This window comes from Balaenoptera borealis, assembly GCF_965194805.1.
Source record: "Balaenoptera borealis genome assembly, chromosome: 6".
NCBI lineage: Eukaryota > Metazoa > Chordata > Mammalia > Artiodactyla > Balaenopteridae > Balaenoptera > Balaenoptera borealis.
In genome coordinates this window covers 74,282,833-74,303,388 of record NC_138863.1, presented here as the reverse complement: position 1 = coordinate 74,303,388, position 20,556 = coordinate 74,282,833, and the positions used below count along the sequence as shown (strand labels likewise).

At 35.7% G+C, this 20,556-nt stretch overlaps 1 protein-coding gene across 7 annotated transcripts in view; it reads right to left on the bottom strand.

Annotated features, from left to right (window-relative positions):
- Window positions 1–1,323: 1,323 nt before the first annotated feature.
- The window catches only part of CYTIP (cytohesin 1 interacting protein), a gene marked incomplete at its 5' end in the record, with an annotated part of 78,531 nt that continues 59,298 nt past the window's right edge, over window positions 1,324–20,556 (bottom strand). For all 7 annotated transcript variants that reach the window (XM_082395782.1, XM_082395783.1, XM_082395785.1 and 4 more), the window contains 3 exons: window positions 1,324–7,724; window positions 10,166–10,232; window positions 18,247–18,316. In XM_082395782.1, coding sequence (XP_082251908.1) covers window positions 7,264–7,724; window positions 10,166–10,232; window positions 18,247–18,316 — 598 coding nt within the window. In that variant the 3' untranslated portion in view covers window positions 1,324–7,263. The remainder of the gene's footprint in view (window positions 7,725–10,165; window positions 10,233–18,246; window positions 18,317–20,556) is intronic.

The following is a 20,556-nucleotide window of genomic DNA, read 5'->3' as shown; positions in this document are numbered from 1 at the left end:
TTGTGTTAGCAGGCATGAAAACGGCATGAATCTCATTGTACATCTCCATCAGGGCTCTTAGGTGACGCGGCACATTGTCAATAAGCAGTAATAATTTGAAATGAATCTTTTTTTTCTGGGCAGTAGGTCTTTAACAGTGAGTTTAAAATATTAAGTAAACCATGTTGTAAACAGATGTGCTGTCATGCAAGCTTTGTTGTTCCATTGACGGAGAACAGGCAGAGTAGTTCAACATAATTCTGAAGGGCTCTAGGATTTTCAGAATGATGAATGAGCTTTGACTTCAACTTAAAGTCAGTAGCTACATTAACCCCCTAACAAGAGAGTCAGCCTGTCCTTTGAAGACTTGAAGCCAGGCATTGACTTCTCCTTTCTAGCTATGAAAGTCCTAGATGGCATCGTCTTCCCATAAAAGACTGTTCGTCTACATGGAAAATCTGTTGGTGAGTGCAATCACCTTCATTAATCATCTTAGCTAGATTTTCTGAATAACTCGCTGCAGCTTCTACATCAGTACTTGCTACTTCACTTTGCACTTTGATGTTACAGTGATGACTTCTTTCCTTAAACCTCATGAACCAACCTCTGTTAGCTTCAAACTTTTCTTCTATAACTTTCTCACCTCAGTCAGCCTCTATAGAATTGAAGAGAGTTAGGGCTTTTCTCTGGATTAGGCTTTGGCTTAAGGGAATGCTGTGGCTGTTTGATCTTCTATCCAGACCCCTCAAACTTTCTCCATATCAGCAATAAGGCCGTTTCACTTTCTTATCCGTGTGTTCCCTGCAGTAGCACATTTAATTTCCTTCAAGATTTTTTCGTTTGCATTCACAACTTGGCTAACTATTTGGCACAAGAGACCTAACTTTTGACCTATCTCAACTTTCAGCATGCCCTACTCACTAAGCTTTATCATTTCCAGTTTTTGATTTAAAGTGAAAGATGTGTGACTGTTCTTTTTGCTTGAACACTTAGAGGCCATTGTAGAGTTATTAACTGGCCTAATTTCAATATTGTTGTGTCTCAGAGAGGGGGAGAGATGGGGGAACACTTGGTTGGCGGAGCAGTCAGAACACACATAACATTTATCAATTAAGTTTACCGTCTTATATGGGCACAGTTTGTGGTGCCTCAAAACAACTACAATAGGAACATCAAAGATCACTGATCACGGATCACCATAACAAATATAATAATAATGAAAAAGTTTGAAATATTGCAAGAATTATCAAAATGTGACACAGAGACCCGAAGTGAGCAAATGCAGTTGGAAAAATGGTGCTGATATTGCTTGCTTAATGTGGGGTTGCCTTCAATTTGTAAAAAAAAAAAAAAAAAAAAAGGTGCTTCAATTTGTAAAACAAAAAAAATACATTATCTGTGAAGCATAATAAAATAAAGCACGATTAAACAAGGTATGCCTGTACCTAGAGGTGCAATTGCTAGATCATATGGTGAGACTATGTTTAGCTTTGTAAAAAACTGCCAAACTGTCTTCCAAAGGGCTGTACCAGTTTGCATTCCCATCACCAATGAAGGAGCATTCCTGTTACTCCACATCCTTGCCAGCAATTTGTATTGTTAGTTACCTGGATCGTAGTCATCCTAATAGCCATGTAGTAGTATCTCGTTACTACTTGGGATTTAATTTGTAAACCCCAAGTGACAAATGATATTGAACTCTTTTAATGCACTTATTTGCCACCTACATATTATCTTCGGAGATGTGTTCACATCTTTTGAACATGCTTTAATTGGGTTGTTTGTATTCTTATTTTTGAATTTTAAAAGTTCTTTTGATATTGTGCATGCAAGTTCTTTTTCAAATATGTGTTTTGCAAATATTTTCTCCCAGTCTATGGTTTTTCTTTTGATTCTCTTAACAGTATCTTTCCCAAAGCAGAAGTTTTTAATTTTAATAAAGTTCAATGTATCAACTTTTTCTTTCACAAATCATCCTTTTGGTGTATCTAAAAAATTTATCATGAAACCCAAGGACATCTAGATGTTTTCCTTTGTTATTGTCCAGAACTTTTATACTTTTATGTTCTACATCTAGGTCTATGATTCATTTTGAGTTAATTTCATGAAATGTGTAAAGTCTTGCATATGGATGTCCAATTGTTCAAGAACCATTTTTGAAAATACTGTCCTTTCTCCATTTAACTGCATTTACTTCTTTGTCAAAGATCAGTGACTATATTTGTGCAGGTCTATTTCTGGGCGCTCAAATCTGTTTCATTGATCTATATGTCTATTCTTTTGCCAAAACCATGCTGTCTTAATTATTGTAGATTTATAGGAAATCTAGAAATTGGGTATTGTGATTCCTCCAACTTTCTTCTTCTCCTCCTCCTTCTTATACTTCTTCTTTTTCAGTATTACATTGGCTATTCTAGGTCTTTTACTTTTCCATATAAAGTTTAGAATTAGTTTCTCAATGATTGCAAAATGTTGATTGGAATTTCAATGAATCTATAGATTAAGTTAGGAAGAATTAGTATCTTAACACTACTGAGTCTTCCAATCCATGAGTACAGAATATCTATTTAGATTTTCTTGGATTTCTTTCATCAGAGTTTTAGAGTTTTCCACATATAAATTCTGTACATATTTTGTCAGGTTTATACCTGTTTCATTTTTTTTTTTTTTGGTACAATTGTAAATGGTATTGATTGTTGAATTTCAAATCCCAGTTGTTCATTTCTGGTATATAGGAAATCAGTTGACTTTGTATAGTTATTTGTGTCCTGTGACCTTGCTGTACTCACTTATTAGTTCCAGAATGTTTCTTGTTGTTGATTTGAGGGGATTTTCCACATTGACAACCATACCATCTGAAAACAAAGTCAGTTTCATGTCTTCCTTCCTAATTTGTATACTTTTTATTTCCTTTCCTTGTCTTAGTGAACTAAGTAGGACTTTCAGTACAGTGGTAAATAGAAGTGGTGAGAGGACATCCTTAGTTTGTAACTGATCTTAGAGAAAAGGCATCCAGTTTCTCACATTATGATATTAGCTGTAGGTTTTTTGTAGATATTCTTTATCAAGTTCTGAGACTTATCCTTTATTCCTAAGATATACATTTTTTATATTCTTTCAAACTGTTTTATTTTCTCAAGTTCTAATAATTCTGCTATTTGTGGAATCACCTGACATTTGCTCATGGTTGATCATTTCCTTTTGTGCTTTGTAGTTTTGATTATGAAAGTTTTGTTTTGTTTTTCTGTGGAATTCCTGTCGTCTGCTCACAAAGATGCACCCACATAGAAGTGATAAAGTCCAGCATGTCAATCACTGAATTCACTTAAATACATTCAGATTCCCTGAGCAGAATTTGGAAGCAAGTAACTGGTTCACTCTTTAATATTCTTTTAAAATCTTCTATCATTTCATGCACTTGGGGGACAAAGTTGGGCGGTCAATAACAGACCTGGATACAGTTTCCTATTCAGCTTTTTGGCTAGTTATACAATCTTGGCCAGTTTCTTTAATTTCAAAGGTCGTTAATCTTAACATTTCTCTCTATAAAAATTAAAAATGGTGACATTCACAATTTCTTTTTGCTCAAAGAAGTTTAGAAAAGACTCAATATCTTAAGTTATCAATCTGTGAACTACTTGAATAGTGTTGTGAACAGATTCTAAGGTAGCCCCTGATCCCCACCTCCTGATGTTCATGCATTTGTGTAAGCCCTGCTTTGTGAGTGTGGGTGGTTCCTGTGAATTGTGTCTAACAAACAATATACCACAATTGATAGGATGTCACTCCTGTGATTATGTTCTATTATATGGCAAAGGTGCCGAGATGTCAGTCTGGTTACGTTGCATTATTTAGGACTCTGTCTTGCTTGCAGTATCTCTTTCTCTCTGTTGCTGGGTTTTAATAAGCAAGTTGCAATGAAACCTATGGCCACAAGGAGTGCTTCTGACAACAACCTGAGGGATTGTGGTAGGAAATCCTTCCCCAGTAAAGCCTGCAGATGAGAACTCAGTCCTGGGTGACACCGTGATTGCTGCTTTGTGAGGCACTGAGGAGACCCAGGTAAGCTTTGCCCATACTCCTGACCCACACTTTGAGATAATAAATATGTTTTAAGCCTCTATGTTTGCAGTAATTTGTCAAACAACAACAGAAAGCTAATACAAATGCAAAGCTTCAATTAAGTAGGTAATGCCTCTTAAGAACCGCAAAGAGGTAGGTGTTAAGAGGGCACACAGATTTTTTTTAATCTTCTTTTAAAACAACCATTTCATTTAAAGTAAGTAAGTAAAGGGAGAGAGAGAGAGAGAGAGCAGAAAGTTCTGACACTGAAGAATAGCATTCTTTATTTCAAAAAGGTGTCAAATTTTTACTTTTATTGCCCATAGTTCTGTAAGGAAATGGATATAAAGCACCAATAATTTTGTAATCGGAAGGATAGTATAGTTGTTATGTATTATTTACTGTGCTTAGATTGTATACATCCATAAATATTTATACTTTATGATTAGTCACACAAACTGTGTCCAAGTTTGACTTTCAGTTCAAACTGGGATTTTTAATACTGTTTGTATCATGCAACTAAGATATAAAAGAATTGGAAAGTAGAAAGTAATAAATAAAAGTTCATTTCAAAAAATATGGTTCCAACCTGTTTGACATGATGGTGTTCCTTTTAGTCACATGACAGAGTAATTCCCAATAGGCTTGATTCAAATTTGGCTTATCAATCAATGCCATACTAGAAAAATGCATTTTCATAACAAATTATCAATTAATAAGTTCACCAACATTACATATCTGACAACTTTGGGGTTAAAAAAAACTCTTCATTTTTCTTTTCCCAGTAAATTACAGCAAAGTGAGTCACTGTGGTCATTGTGCACCAGAAAATTAGAGAAATGAAATCTTCTAAAGCCCCACTGAGGTCAGATTCAGTCTTAAAAGCTGTGCTATGAGAAATTTACCCACATTTCCACTAAACAAGAGTTTTCGTACAACTTGTGAACACACAAAACATGACATACCCTTACTTCCTGTACTTTGGTTAAAAAGGGCTTAACTTTTTTTCCTGAACATGTCTAATTCTTGACTCTAATTCTGCTCATCACAGACTACAGCAAAACATGCTGTGTGCTTCTTCCCTGTACCATTTTGGGTTTGATGTTTACTGTAAGAAAGTATTACACTATATTTAACACTTAAAACCACAGAAAAGCAAATGACATATTGTCTGCTTTTCCAGATGAACTGTGGTAGTTCTTGAAACATTGTTCACATTGTAGAAGACCTTAAAGTCATCTTTCCTCAAATAAATGTGATATTTCTTTCCCCTTGACTTGGCGAAATAGGATTAACAGATAATGCTGCATTCATGTAAGCAGATCTTTAACATGATAATTCTAGCCTACGATGAGAAATAAGCAGTATCAATCAAATCACAATTGATTTGCAAGCCCTTGTTGAAAATAAATGTATTGTTAACCATGCAGTTATTAATGTGCTTATATCTGAAAACTTGCTTGTGGAAGCGAGAAGGAAGAGTCACCCTAAATATATGTTTGTTTTCCTATTTACCAAATAGGAATGTTTTTTTCCTATTTACAATATCCTTATTCATGCGATATCTACAATTGCGCATTTTAAATTTTCCTGGGATTGGGGCAGGAGGTAGTCCTGTGGTGATAACTACACAGAACCAGCAAAAGGGTAAGCAATATCTAGAGAGACTAAGCGGGTAAGCTAGAGCTGGGAAGAACTGGCTTCCAATATCAGCACTGCCACTGACCATGGGAACTTCTCCCAATACCTGCTTCCTTATCTGTATGCCTAACATCTCTCTACAGGGTTATTTCCAGGATCACATGGAAAGCATCTATAACCTATTATGCATTCAGTAAATGATGGACAAGATTGTTATTGTTCCTGTGAAAGCTCTGCTTTTCACATGAATGATTCTCAAGCAGAGCCCACTGGATACTTCTGAATTCAGAGACTTAATAGGAAGCAGATCTCAATTAGAAATCTTTTTCTATTTTATTTTATTATTTATTTCTTACCCTACAAGCTTCCTTACCTTCACTTCTTTTTTTTTCTCTCAAAATGACTCACTCTTTATTCAGTTTATTTAAGTGTTTAAGTGTATCAGTTGTGCTCAAACTCAACTATCACACACACACACACACACACACACACACACACACACACAATTTAAAATCAGTAAGGACTATTTGTTGCATTGTCCAGATTATCTACCCTAGAATATAGGTAATGAGCAGCTTTATCACCACAACAGAGAAATCATGGACTTTAATGGGTATTGAATAAAAATATGATTGAAAGGCTAGAAGTAATGTGATACTAAAATAACTAATAGACAAAAGAGTGCTGAGGCAATAACTATTTGGAATATATAATATAAAGTGAGGAGTAATGTGGAAAAAAATCTATAGGAGGAAAATACTTTTCCTGACTAATTTTTCAAATTTTAGACATTTGTTCAAAAAAATCACAAGGCTGTAGGATCTTGAGAGTGCTAGACTTGTCATCAATGTTTAGGCAGAACAAAAGTTGAATTAGGTTAAGAATGACATCCTCATCTATTTTGTTTAGGCTACCAATAAAAAAGGACTTATTATAGTCTTCCTTAGCACCCATCTTAGATAACATCTTTCCATAGATCTCATAAAGTTTAAACCCCCATATTAAATTTTATACTTCCTGATTTATTGTCATTGTGGATGTAAAAAAGGGCTGATGATCATCTTTGTTTATAATCTTTCATAGATTTGAACAGAAACATTCAAAATTGCCTATTAATAAGCCCCCCCAAAGGCTACTGAGCTTAAGCAAATATAAAGTTTTGTAACCTACCAATTAACCTACAGAAGGTATTCCAAATAATTATATTCTGTCACTATCTTATTCACACTTGACTCCAAAAAGTGCTCAACTTTTCACATGAATAATCTAGAAAATAAATTTTACTCTTGCCTTCACAGGCAGCATTAAAATGAGCAGGCACTTGTGTTAATTTGTTATATTTTCTAATTTATTACTTAATTTTCCTACTGCCTGCTTAGAACTTGAGTTGTTCTGGTTAAAAAAATGATTGAAGGAGCAAACATAATGATACAAAAATTTAAATAAAGTTCACTATTGCCATGAAATGGGATGTCAGTTTTGCAAGCCATCTTCACTTTCCCACTAAGCTGGGTGGAGTTGGTCTAAATGAATCTGAAGATATTTATGAAATAAGCTAATATGAAAGGACACTATAACCCATTAAAAGCGACTCTCTTCCTCTTCCACAGCGCGGTGAAGGCCAGGGATGAATTTTAAGAGCTGTTTCCGGACACTTCCCCTTCTGCTTTTCCTGGGCAGGGTCCCAAACATGCTTGAGAAGTTGCCTTCCCACAAGGGAGACATGGACCCACTACTAGCAGAACTAATGCTCTGGTTCCTCCTCGAAGAACACCTCTTCAGAAAATCATCCCCATCCTTGAGGACAAAACACTCATCATCTGTGCTTGTCTGCCGGCTGAAGGCTTCCCTGCTCGAGTCTTCAGACACACATGTCTGGTACCCATCTTCACTGTCTATCGTCATGGAGCTCAGGCAGCTCTTACAGCTGCTCTCACTGGATAATCGACTCCGGTCCAGGAGAGCTGAACCAGGCAGTGGTCCAAACAAAGCTGATTCATCTATGTCCATATTTTCCAAACTTGGGCAGTTAGCTGCATCACCTAGAAAGCAGAAAACAAAGCCTACTATGAAATGGATCTGAGCATCACTCCTTACAAGTAAATACACCAAATTTCTCTTTGAAGGGCACAAGAAAGAGTAAGGGTAAATAATACTTTTCACTAAACTTTCACTTGCATGAGTAAGTAACTGTTCATGAGACCATTCAATAAACCTTATAGTACGATTTTTCAAACTATCTGTTCATGAACTAGTTTCCAGGTAAAAGGGTTCCATGGTGACAAAAATGGTAATGCTAGATTAAATAAATTGAAACAAGATTCTTCATATGAGAACAGTTCAACTCATCTAACAGTATGCCAGTGTGACTTATGAATTTCCAAAAGAATCATTTCTTATATTGAAGTGACCATGCCACCTTTTATTAAAATTATCATAGAAATGGGCTCCAAAGAATATACTTGGGGAAATGCCTCTTATGGATTTTCTCTATTTTAGTTCCTCTGATTTTTAGTTACTATCTTTTTTTAATAATTGTAAAATTATTATAACATCACTTGAAGTGTATGGGAAACACAGTTATAAAACCTGCCCCTGTAGGCTGATTATTAGAGAATTCAAAGATGTTTAAAACAGAAAGGATATCTTCCAGCCTTGATATGCCCAGTTGATTCTTAGAAAATCCTTTAATACTTAAATGCTTTGAAATGGTAGTGTACCCAGAAAACATCCCTGTCCTAAAATAAGTAATAATTCATTTGAAGAAATTGAATGTTATCTGCTTAGCTGAATTTCTTCATCAACCTTTTATAACCTACATCTGGGCTCTCCAAACTCAAATTTTAATCTCACACCAACAGCCTGTTCATATCCCACTTGTTTCTGTACTATTTGAGTTGGTTAGTATGCTGTTAAAAGAAAGGAGATTATTTGTAATACTAGCATGAGAAAAACATCATTAGAAGATGACTTTGCTTCAGGAAAAGTAATAGAACATTACACACTCAGAAATTGTTTTATTTTGTGCTGATAATCTCTACTTCTGCTCTCCTTTGTCCTTGGTTGACACTATAAAAAGAGACTGTTTATTTTTCCATTTGATCTGCAAGGTTGAGTAGGGCCAGCCCTGTGGTGACTCGTTATAATGCTTTCCTTTTTGTTAACAAAACCTATTTTATTTCATCTCCCAACGAGTTGATGAATTTCTTTTGATTGGCGAGCAATTGGCTTGTAGAAACTCATGCCCTGGATATTTATTGTAGGTCTAGAAAAAGTAAGCTAAAGAACTCCTTCAGTCTCTCAAAAAATATGTACAACAATGACCTATGAAAAGTCAAACTCCTTGATTCTGAACTAAGGATCGTGTCTATACAAGGCCACTTCCATAAAGCCATAGAACTGCCTACACTTACCAGACCAAACCCCATCTCCACTCCAGGATGCTCCAGAAGTAGAGGCAAAGATATTCCAAACACCCTCAAGTCTACAGAAATCCAGGAAGTGGCCAGAAATGTGTGCCTCTGTCTGGTTAGCAAACTTCAGACCCCCCAACAAAGCCTGCTATATGTTTTTAAGAGTATTAATTTAGAAACACAGAAAAGAGAAGTAACTCATACATGTTTCATTTTTTGAAAAAAATAGAACTTCAACACAAGCCTCTAAGCCATAAATTAGTGCCTAATTAAGAATTAAATGTACCCTTCTTCTGTAAACAGATTATCACTTTTAACAAACAGATATTCTAAGGTTATAAATAGAGACATTAGCTCTGTGTTATCTGAAGAAGATACAACCTATATTTCACACCCACACAGTTAGTGGTTTCAGTGAATTATTTGTATCTACAAGTTCATTCCTCAGGTTATACCAGTCACATGGCAAATGCCAAGTCAACAAATTTTAAACTCAACCCTTCTTTTCAGAATGTACACAACAGCAAGAGCCATGCATTTACTGTTATAATGATCCTTCATATTTCTGTTTTGGATTTGAGGGTCATGAAGAAGGATTTCTCTGCATTACTGTAACTTATACAATTTGAGCAAATAATAGGAGCTCCACCCAAGAAGCATGTTACCATTCCCAGCTTCAAGAGTTTCTGAGAACTACCCAGCCCCTGAACCGTAGATATTCTCAGGAATTTAATTCATCTGCTGAAGTAGTAGGAAAATCAGGCAATCATTCATATTACTCTTCTAAAATCCCCAGGTTCCTCTTGAGAGTGAGTGCACACATGCACGTGTGTCCATGTTTTCATGTGCATGTGTTATGTGCATGGAGGAGGGGGTGTGATCATGACCTACCCCTCCTCCAAATACAGTGGTCACTCCAAAAGCCATGCCAAAGAAACACAGACTACTATTCTCAATCCATGCTAGGCAATTTTTTTCTTGTAATGATGATAATCTTAAAACAATTTAGAGGCAGAAATACTGAAAGAATGAAATGTAAGTGTGGTTTCTGAACAGGAAATCACATTTACCATGAAGCAGGCGTTGTTCCTGTAACTGCAGAGATCTGAACTCCACCCATTTTCTCTTCAAGGTTTGCTGAGAAAGAAGAAGAAAAGTGCTAATTATTTGGAAACCCCAGTGAAGATAGCAATTTACTTCCAGGTGTTGAGATTTGTCATTAATTTTCTTTTCATTTCTTTCTATCACTAACAATCCCTCCCATTCATTTGAAAGATTCTTTTTCTGTATAAAAGCAGAATATTGGGAACACTAATTTCTCAAGAAATAATCTAGTATCACCAACAAGTTGAAACAATGATGTCATTTCAATAGAAACAACAGATAATAGAAACAATGATATTTATATATTTTTTATTTAAAAATATTAGAGAAACAGATTGCTTAGGTTTGTGTCCATTTACTAGCTGTTTCAGCAAGCCTTTACACTCTAGGCTTCTTCCATCAGCAATATGAGAACACCAACAGAACCTAAACCTGGGAATTGTCATGAGGATTAAATGCATTAGTAAATGTAAAATGGTTGGAACAGTGGGTACAGCTTAGTAAATGTTCAAAAAATACCATGATCATTTTGAATGGATACAGAAGATGTGGTATACGTATACAACAAAATATTACTCAGCCATAAAAAAAGAATGAAATAATGTCATTTGAGGCAACATGGATGGACCTAGAGATTATCATACTAAGTGAAGTACATCAGACAGGAAAGATAAATACCATATGATGTTACTTATATGTGGAATCTGAAAAATGATACAAATAAACCTATTTACAAAACAGAAACAGACTCACAGACATAGAAAACAAATTTATGGTTATCAAAGTGGGAACGGGAGGAGGGATAAATTATGAGTATGGGATTAAGAGATACACACCACTATACATAAAATAGTAGACAACAAGGATTTATTGTACAGCAGAGGGAACTACATTCAGTGTCTTGTAATAACATGTAATGGAAAAAAATCTGAAAAAAATATATATGTATAACTGAATCACTTTGCTGTACACCTGAAACTAACACAATATTGTAAATCAACTATACTTCAATTAAAAAAAAATACCACCATCATTCTATAAGCCTGGGGCACTAAAATAGTCTTTTCTGCTGGATATCTACTTATTTTCTATACCCAAAAGGGGAAGCTGACCAGTTCTAAAAGGCTTCCTTGGAGGGCTAAACTTAGAACCCTGTAAGCACCCTGACTTCTTGACTGTTTCCGTCCTTGGCTACCCCGCACATGAGAGCAGTGGCCCAGGGAAGGATGAAACGGCTGCTGTAATGGTCACGACTGCACGTGAGGCCTGGCCTAGCCCACAGACTGGAATCAAAAGTCAACCAAGCAGAAAGCATCTGACAAGGCAAAAAGGCTCCTTCTCCCTCCCCCTCTTTGTTCTTTACTCCACCCCTTCCTTTGCCATTTCAGGTCCCCACAGCAAGTCCAGCAGGTAAGCACAGCTCAGATTTGCCTGGGGACACTTATCCTGAAGGACAGCCAGCCTAGTTGGAAACAAGTGGTCCTTTGTACAAATCAATCTGGAAGGGGCAGATGAAGGCTAAAAAGGAAGAGGGGGAAAAAAGAGCACATTTGGAACGGGAAGACTGAAGGAAAAGGAAATATTACAAGAATGTCATTAAGTGTTTAAGGGGGAAAGTGGCTGGTTCCTCAGTTCAGGGATTGAACAATCACTGGGCAGGATTTTCCAAGCCTTGGTAAGAGTAACATTTAGCAGCAATCATTATGGTTGTCAATATAATATGCAACCAATGAGTCAAAGCCATAAAATACCTGGCTCAGTTAATTTCTTGCTCTTTCTGTACTATAATATAGTCTACCTGGCTATGAGATTGCTGGGCTACCTGAATTACAGCTCTTGTAAACCTGTGGTCACGTGAAGGTCAGAGTTAGGAAACCAGGAAGTACAGAACTAGCAGGGATCTGGCATATATACCAAGCCCTTTTTTCTTTCTTAAAGAGGTTTATCTCTTGCAAGAGAATAGAGTCTAGTTGGGGAGCATAAGGATAGACTGATGCTCAAAACTAATTATAGGGAGAAGAGGAAGTTGTATTTCTGCACTTACTATGCAGAAATACGAAGTTAGAGCTTGCCAAACAGTTTCTGTGAAAGTCAAGGTTTTTAAATGTCAAATCTGTTGATTTGTCCCAGTCATCTAAGTATGTCGTCACTTAAACCAAGAAAATACCAATGCAAAGAGCAGATGTGTCAAAGTGACTAAGAGTTTTTAGTCTATATTGAAGCTTCCTTATTTTCCTCAGAGTCGGCCTATTATTAATATCACAGTAGTGTATTTGGACAAATCTAACCTCTCACTGTTAGAAGAAAATTAAAGTACATGTGAGATTTAATCCTACTGGATCACGTCACCTCACTGTGCCTAGCTCAGTGCCTGGTACATAGCAGATGCTCAGTAAATATTGACTAAACGAATAAATGAAAGGATGGCTTTCTGAAACAACACTCAGCTATCACAGACTGGATATTTTGGTTGAACATATCTTCAACGTTTTCATTCTACATGAGACATATAGCTAAACATTTCCATAGCACTTTACTACTTTTATAGTGCTTTCATGGATAATATGCTATTTAATTTTTCTAACTGTCCTAAAAAGTTCCAGATTAGAAAATAAAGGTTCAATGTAGCAAAATATTTCCCAAGGGCTACAAACCCAGTAAATATCAGAGCTGGATTAAAAAGTAGGTCCCTCAGCCCACTAGATGTGCTGTTTTCATGTTAAACATTTGAATCATAGGCCATGAGAAAGGGAATCCCTGAAAACACAGCTCAGAAGGCACCACTGTTTCTAAAGAAGAGGTTATGGCCCCACAGAGAGTCTTTGAGGGACACAATGCACACGTAGGATGCACAAACTAAATGTCATTGTGTGAAGGGGAAGCCAACCTGACTCTGGTAAATAGGTCAGACCCAGACATTTCTGGCTCAATAGATGAGCTGGAAATCTCATAATTTCAAGATTAGAAAAGGAACAGAAATGAAAGAAAGTGAGCAGAAATGAACCCAAAAGTCTTCTGGACCTGGAGAAAAAGAAAGAGGTCACAAGGAAATTGGACCCTATGGCGATAGTTTAAATGCAATTATGTGAGGCAGAGACAAAGACAAGTTTCCTGCTTGAGAGAAGAACCTTGGCTGAAGCTCCACCATTGTGAAAAGGAGCTGAGCAAAGCTGTTGAGGGCGACTAAAGCTCATGGAGAGCATGTATCCAGAGAGGCAGGAGCACATAAATGTAGCCTCATGACCTGAACTGAGCAGCACACTGGCCCCCCAGGGAAGGCATCCAAGCTGCCAGACGTGGCTTTAGACCGGAAGCCTTGAAGTGCAGAGCACAGGCCACTGCCCAACTCTCACACTGAGTGGAAGGGAGAGGCCCAGGGAAACGGGCAATCCAGACTCCGGAGCTCCACAGAAGTTTAATGATAAGAAAGACAACAAAACTGATAATCAGTACATGGACTCTCTACAAACAAAATAAAAATAGAAAGGTGTTCAAAGACTTTAAAATAAGAATATTTACAGTCCTCTGAGAGAGAGATGTGATGTTCCTAAGAACAAGAAATTTGAAACAAAGGAAGAAAAGAACAGATAGACACGAAAAAGAACTATTTGAAAATAAAAAATTAACTTTCAAAACTCAAGAGAAAGAACACATTCTATACAGAACACAGACAACATTACTGAAGATATTACTAAGGAATTCGAAAATAACATAACAGTGAAAAGAATTGAAAAAAAGAATATAGGTACAGTAGATGTATACACACATATATGTGTAACTCAATCACTTTGCTGTACACCTGAAATGAACACAATATTGTAAATCGACTATACTTCAATAAAAAATAACATAACAAAAAAAGATAAAGTGATACAAAATCTGAAGTGGTCAGGAAGCATGGAAAGTAAATCAAAAGACTCTGAAATATGTCTAACAGAAATTTCAGAAGATAATCCAGGGAATGATGAGGAAGGTGTATTCAAAAAGGTCAAGCTGATAATTATCCAAAACTGAAGAAAGTCAGAAGTCTTTAGGCTGGAAGGACACTGCAAGTTCCAAGCAGTATAAATTTAGAAATGAATCCAGACCTAATCACATTGTGGTGAAACTGTAAATCAGGAAAGACAAAAGAACACCTTAAAAGCAACCAGCAAAAGATGAAAAATTGCCCCAAATTGAAATACTGGGTTTTGAAAAGGGCTTAAAAATGGGAAATCCTCTAGAGAGAATTACCAAGGAAAAAAAAAATAGAAAGAAGGCATAAAAAGTAGTACTAATGAAAATGGGGACACAAACACAGCTGTGATAGAAAAGAAAAAGATGAGAACAGAATGTTTATTATCAACTGCATGAAATAAATTTGAAAATTTTAAAACTTTATTAACAAAAACATCATTCAATAAAGCTGGCTCAAACAAACAAACAAACACAAACAGAAAGCCTGAGCAGTCTTATAGCTAATAAAGAAACTGAAACAGAGTTTAGAAGTATTCACATCAAAAAGAAACACAAGCCCAGATGATTCAGATAGCGTTACAAGAATTCTACCAGAGGACAAAAAGGGGAAGAGACTCCTCACCTCATGCTAAGAGTCCAGTAAATTTGATACCAAAACTAAAAAAGATAGTCTGAGAAAAGAAAATTACAGGCCATTCTACCTGTAAGATGAAGTTACCCTCAACAATGCTAAAGAAAATGTTATCAAATCAAATCTACAAGTATATAAAAAAGATGATAAATTATGACCAGGTTGGATTTATTATAGAAATGCAAGGGTGGTTTTACATTAGAAAATCTTTAAATGTTATTCACCAAACTGACAGATTTTTTAAAATAAATAAATGAGAAGACCACCTCAACACTTACAGAAAAAAAGTATTTGATACAATTTAATACACAAGCACTGTAAAAACTACCAGAAAACTTGGTGTAGAAGGGAGCCTCCTTAACCTGAAAAGTATAACCCTAGAGACAGGAAAGAATCAAAAGAATTCCCTTTAAGGTCAAAAGCAAAGCAAGGATGCCTACTATTTTAGTTTCTATCCATCATTGTATTATAGGCCTTAACCAGTGTAGCAAAATAAGAAAAAGAGCTAAATATCATTCTCAACAGATAGTTATTGTCTTCATGAGAAACTCAAAATAATCTGTAATTTATTAGAAATTATATAGTTTAACAGGGTGTTTGAATATAACAGCGCAGAAAAATTGATTTCACACATCTACACACTAATCTCAATCAAAACATTATTTTTAATAAAGAAACTATAATAAGAACAAAAATCACTTTACAAAGGAATAAATCTAATAAAAGCTGCATAGGATCTATCTGCATAAAATTATAGGAATTTATGGAAAGACAAAGAAAATAATTAAAAATTATTTACTGAGATAGTCTGTCAGTAAGAAAACTCAATACCATATGGATGTCAAGTCTCCTCAAATTGATCTATCTATATAAAACCGTATTATCTATCAGAACTCCAACATACATTCATAGAACTTAACAATCTGATTCTAAAATGTATACAGACAATCAAAGGGCCAAGAATAACCTGGAAAGCTTGCCCATTCAGACATCAATATGTATTACAAAGGTACAATAGCTGAGTTTGATATAAACAAATTGATCAATGGATCAGAATTGGAAACCTGTAAGATCCATTTGTATCTGGAACTAGCTTAAAAATAGAGGTTTTACTGCAGGTCCGTTGGGGAAAAAGAAGGACTGTATAAAATAAATGGTACTGGGAGAACGGAGTACTCAAATAGAAAAAAATAAAACAAAATTAGAATCCTATATCATACTACATACAAAAATTAATTCTGAATGAATTAAAGACTTGGATATTAAAAAGCTTTAAAACTTTTAGAAGAAAATATAGAAAATGCAGAGTATCTTACGAAGGATAAACAATTAGGAGCTCCCTCATAAACAAAATATCAAAGGAACAATACATTCAAAGTGCTAAGGAGACAAAACACCAACTTAGAATAATTCAATTATCTATAAAACTCTATAGTAGCAGTGAAAGAGATATTTTTCAATAAAGACCCACCTACCCTCACTAAAAGGAGTATAATACTACAGCAAGAAGGAAAGTAAACCCAGAGGTAAAGAACAGAATACAAGAAACAAGGGCAAGGCCAACAGTTCACTGGTTGGTATACTTGTTTACCAGCTGTTAAGAAAAAAAAGCCTGTCTTTTTCATTTTAAAAATGGATAGAATTTTCTAAAGTAAGCAATAATAAGGAAGATGGAGCCTTAAATGGGCATTTAAACATGTTAAGGTCCTCATGACGTTCTGGGAGAGGATGGAGATGTTGAAAATTTTCTAGGTTAGAAAAAATAATAAAGTATGTATATTAAAAGTTCAAGAGAAAATGTTCAAAGAACAGAAAATGCTTAGAAGCATGCAAATATGTGTTGTGCAAGAGAGTTCTTCATTCCATGAAACATAAACCTATTTTTCACTTATGTTTTAAATAACATCACTAGTTTATATTCTACATTTCTTTCCTTTTTTTTTTTACAAAAGCCTGAAAAAGCCAGTTTTACTTTTTTGAAAATGATGTTCACTAAGACTCTCTCTCTTTTGCAGAAACAAATTAACTTTCGACAATTTAAAAAACTTAAATATAATATGAAGAACTATTTACTCCTTACAAAAATTTAATGATAAAATGTTAGAGGCACCCCTTTTAACATGAAGAATAAGACTCACTATTTACAACATCCTGAGGGTCCTGGCCAACATTGTAAGAGAAGAAAAAATAAACTAGTTGAATAATTGGGAGTAAAGGGGCAAAACTTTCATTATTTTCAGATGATATTATGTTTATATAAAAAAATCCAAAGGAATCTACAAACATATTACTAGAATAAAGGGAGTTCAGCAAGACTCCCGGATTTAAAACTTTACACAAAAATCAATAGCAATAAGCAGTTGAAAATGTAAAAGACCACATTTATTATAGCAAAAAAATTAGAAGGTATATAGGAATAAATATAATCAAAGATATATAAAAATGTATGAAGAAATTACAAAATGTTTTTGAAGTACATAAAAGACCTGAATGGAAAGAGAGCCTGTGTTTGAAGTAAGGAAAGCGAAAACCATAAAAACGTCGATTGATATCATTTATTCTATAAATACAATTCAATTACTATCACAGTCTAAAGAGGATTTTTTTCCAATGAATTTTATAAATTGATTCAAAAGATCACAGGGGTAAGCAAAATGACAGGAATATAAAACCAATGTTGACAAACAAGAAAACAGGTCTTGTTGATGAATTAAATGTGGTGGAAGGGAGGAATAAAAGATAAAGTAGGAATATACTAACTCTACCCTCTTGAGCTCAATAACTGAGTGCATCCTGAGATGCACATGAGCGAGGGCCTAGACTTCATTGTCTGCCAGAACCTCACCAGTCTAGGAAACTGAGATTTTTAAGACCCTCAAATAGTCTAGAGAATTTTCACGGAACATCCTGCACTGTACACTATCTCCTGTAAACTTTAATTTCCTCTTCAAAGTTGACAGTGTATTTGCCAGTGAAAGTAGATTCAAGGACAGCCACAGGAGTAGAGGGAGGTGATTTTTGTAGTAAGAACGAGGCAAATCGAAAGGACGCAGAGGAGGACAACAGAAAAACAAAAATCCCAGGCCCTCCTGCACACATATATAGCACTTGGGAAAATGACAAAAAGACAGCTTCTACTTCTTTGTTTTTTTCCAAGCAAAATGTAAATTGAAAGAGATCACAGGTGCATTAATGAAAAGTTCTTCAGGTGATGTGGCTTCCTGTTGCCTTTCTGAGCCTCATAGACATGCAGAAGGAGGAAGGAAGAAAGTGATTTGCCCTGGTTTGTGGAATTTAATATTCCTGCAAAGGTAATTGTATGGCTCTTGATAATTCAGCAGTTTAGTCTCATCACGACATTTCATCTTCAAGGGCTATCTCAATTCTTCAAATAGATCTTTATTCTACCACTCACATTCAAGGATGAAAAATGTGTCTCACTGTATTAAATTAAATTACCTTTAAAACTTGCAGCTTTGCCTCAAGCTCTGTTCTTTTGAGAATCATTGTTCCATTAAGAGTCTCTAACCTGTTTTAAGAAAAAAAGGAGGGGGAGGGGAATAGCATGAGTGATTCTTTCAAACAAGTACCATCCTTATGGAGTACTACACTTTGAGCACAGACTATCCTTAAAAAGCAACGTAAATGTTACCATTCTCATGGCACTTCAAGTATCTGGATGTAAGCCAAACCTTCTGACAACATTCAAAGAAAGAATATGGAAAATAAATACTCTCTTTGAGAGGGTGACTGAAAGAAAAGACTCTGGTTTATTTGTAAACTGTAGCTCATTTTATAGAAGCCCCTATATGGCAATGACGGTTGTTCTCTGCTAGAACCTATTGTTGTGTGGTCTGGGTGAATCACCTCCTTCATTTGGTGAAAATTTATTGGGCATCTACTATGTACCAGACTCTAGACATTGTGCTAAAAGTGAGGGATACAGCAATGAAAACAGGCACTACGGACTTTCAAACAATGGAATCAAGAAGCTATTTGTTGAAACAAGGGAAAATCCTTTCTTCCCTAAGATTCTAGGAAATTTTACCTCTGTAAATTGCCTTAATTTTGGAACTAGAACAAATAGAATCAGAACTACTATGAGATAATAACTTTCATATGACTCTCTCATCTCAAAACCTTTTAAGCGTACAAACTTTAATCTGAGAATTATCCATCTAATGGTGTTCTTTCTCCCTATACCAAATGTCCTTATAAAAATAAAAAGACTTGCTCTATCCTGAGTGATTTGATTTGATTTGTGGGCTCAAGTTAGATGCCATCAATCTGCATAAGATAAATATGATATGTGAGTTATACAACTAAGCATTTTAAAAATATTGGTTCAAATTCATTCTGATAAATAAGCTGTAACTCTATAAAGATGCAAGAAAATTTTCAAGGCATGGTAAAATAATAGTATTAAATGCAGAGACCAGTTTCCCTCTATTTCCAACAGCATTATACCCAAGATAATGAGATGATAGCAAGAGAACACGTTGTCTGCTTTCTCATTAGCGGGTCTTGACTCTGGGCGATAGTGACAATCCCTATGAATCTATCTGGCACTTTAATGTTGACCTGACCTGCCCAAGCAATAGATGACTGTGGGCAGAACTGCAGCCATAGATTGGCCCCTCTCTTCAGTATTTGTACAAACGGTCTCTCATTTTCCTTATCTCTGGATTTCCGATTGTCTCCACCCAATACTCTTTAATTATCCACCTGAGGTCTGCCCACTTTACCCATCTGGAATATAGGTTTCTGTTTCTAATCACCAGCATATTCTCCTGGACTTGGTATGATTCCTACCTTATAGACTCAAGTTTCTCTGGAGCTCAAGTGGCCCCATCCTTTACCCTGAACTCATAGGATCCATAGAGTTGGACTCAGTCCTCTACCACCACCAGTCATCTTTCAAAACTACTCTCACACAAACCCCCAAAAAACATCCTTTGAAGTTTTAGACTAGAATCACTAAAGAGTGTCCAGCAGATTTTTTATTGGCAGCTTACGAGGAGCAGCTGTGGTGTAGCTGGAGAATAGAGCCTGGCATCCAGAGCAGATGGTCAAATCCCAGCCCTGGCACTTACTAGATGGTTGGTCTTAACTAAACCTCATTTCAGCCCGAGTCACTTCGTTTATAAATAGGAATATAACTAACTTCTGTGAAGAATAAATGAGATGATCAGAATAAATTCTAAAACTATTAAGCCTGGCTGGCGAGGCCCATACTCTGCTCCCTGGAGAACTCTCTGTCTTCATTTCTTACTATTCCCTTCCTAATTCACCAACCACCAATTACACTGGCTTCCTCTCTATCCCTTGAATAGGCCAAGACCACTTTGAGAACTCAGAGACCTCTCCCTTTACCTGAAATGTTCTCACCAGGAGTTCATCTAACCATCCCTTCTCTTCATTTCTCTCTCAGCTCAAAGCTCACCTTCTCAGAAAGGACCACTTTAAACACTTAAGCTAAAATAGCAGCCCTCTCACTCAGTGTTCTATCCCATTTCTTGTTTTACTTTCTTTATAGCACTTATCAATAACTGAAATATCAAAATTACTTATTTTTGCAGGCTCTTCTTACCTATCTCCTTCCACAATAAAGCCATAGAAGAGCCTTTGTCTCTCCTGAGCCTATCACAGAGCTGGAAACATAGTATTTGCTCAGTAAATATCGTTTTAGTGAATGTGTGAATCCCATCTTTTAACTAATTACTAAGGTCTTATTAGGTACTAAGGGTGGAAATGTCAGTTGAATCTCTA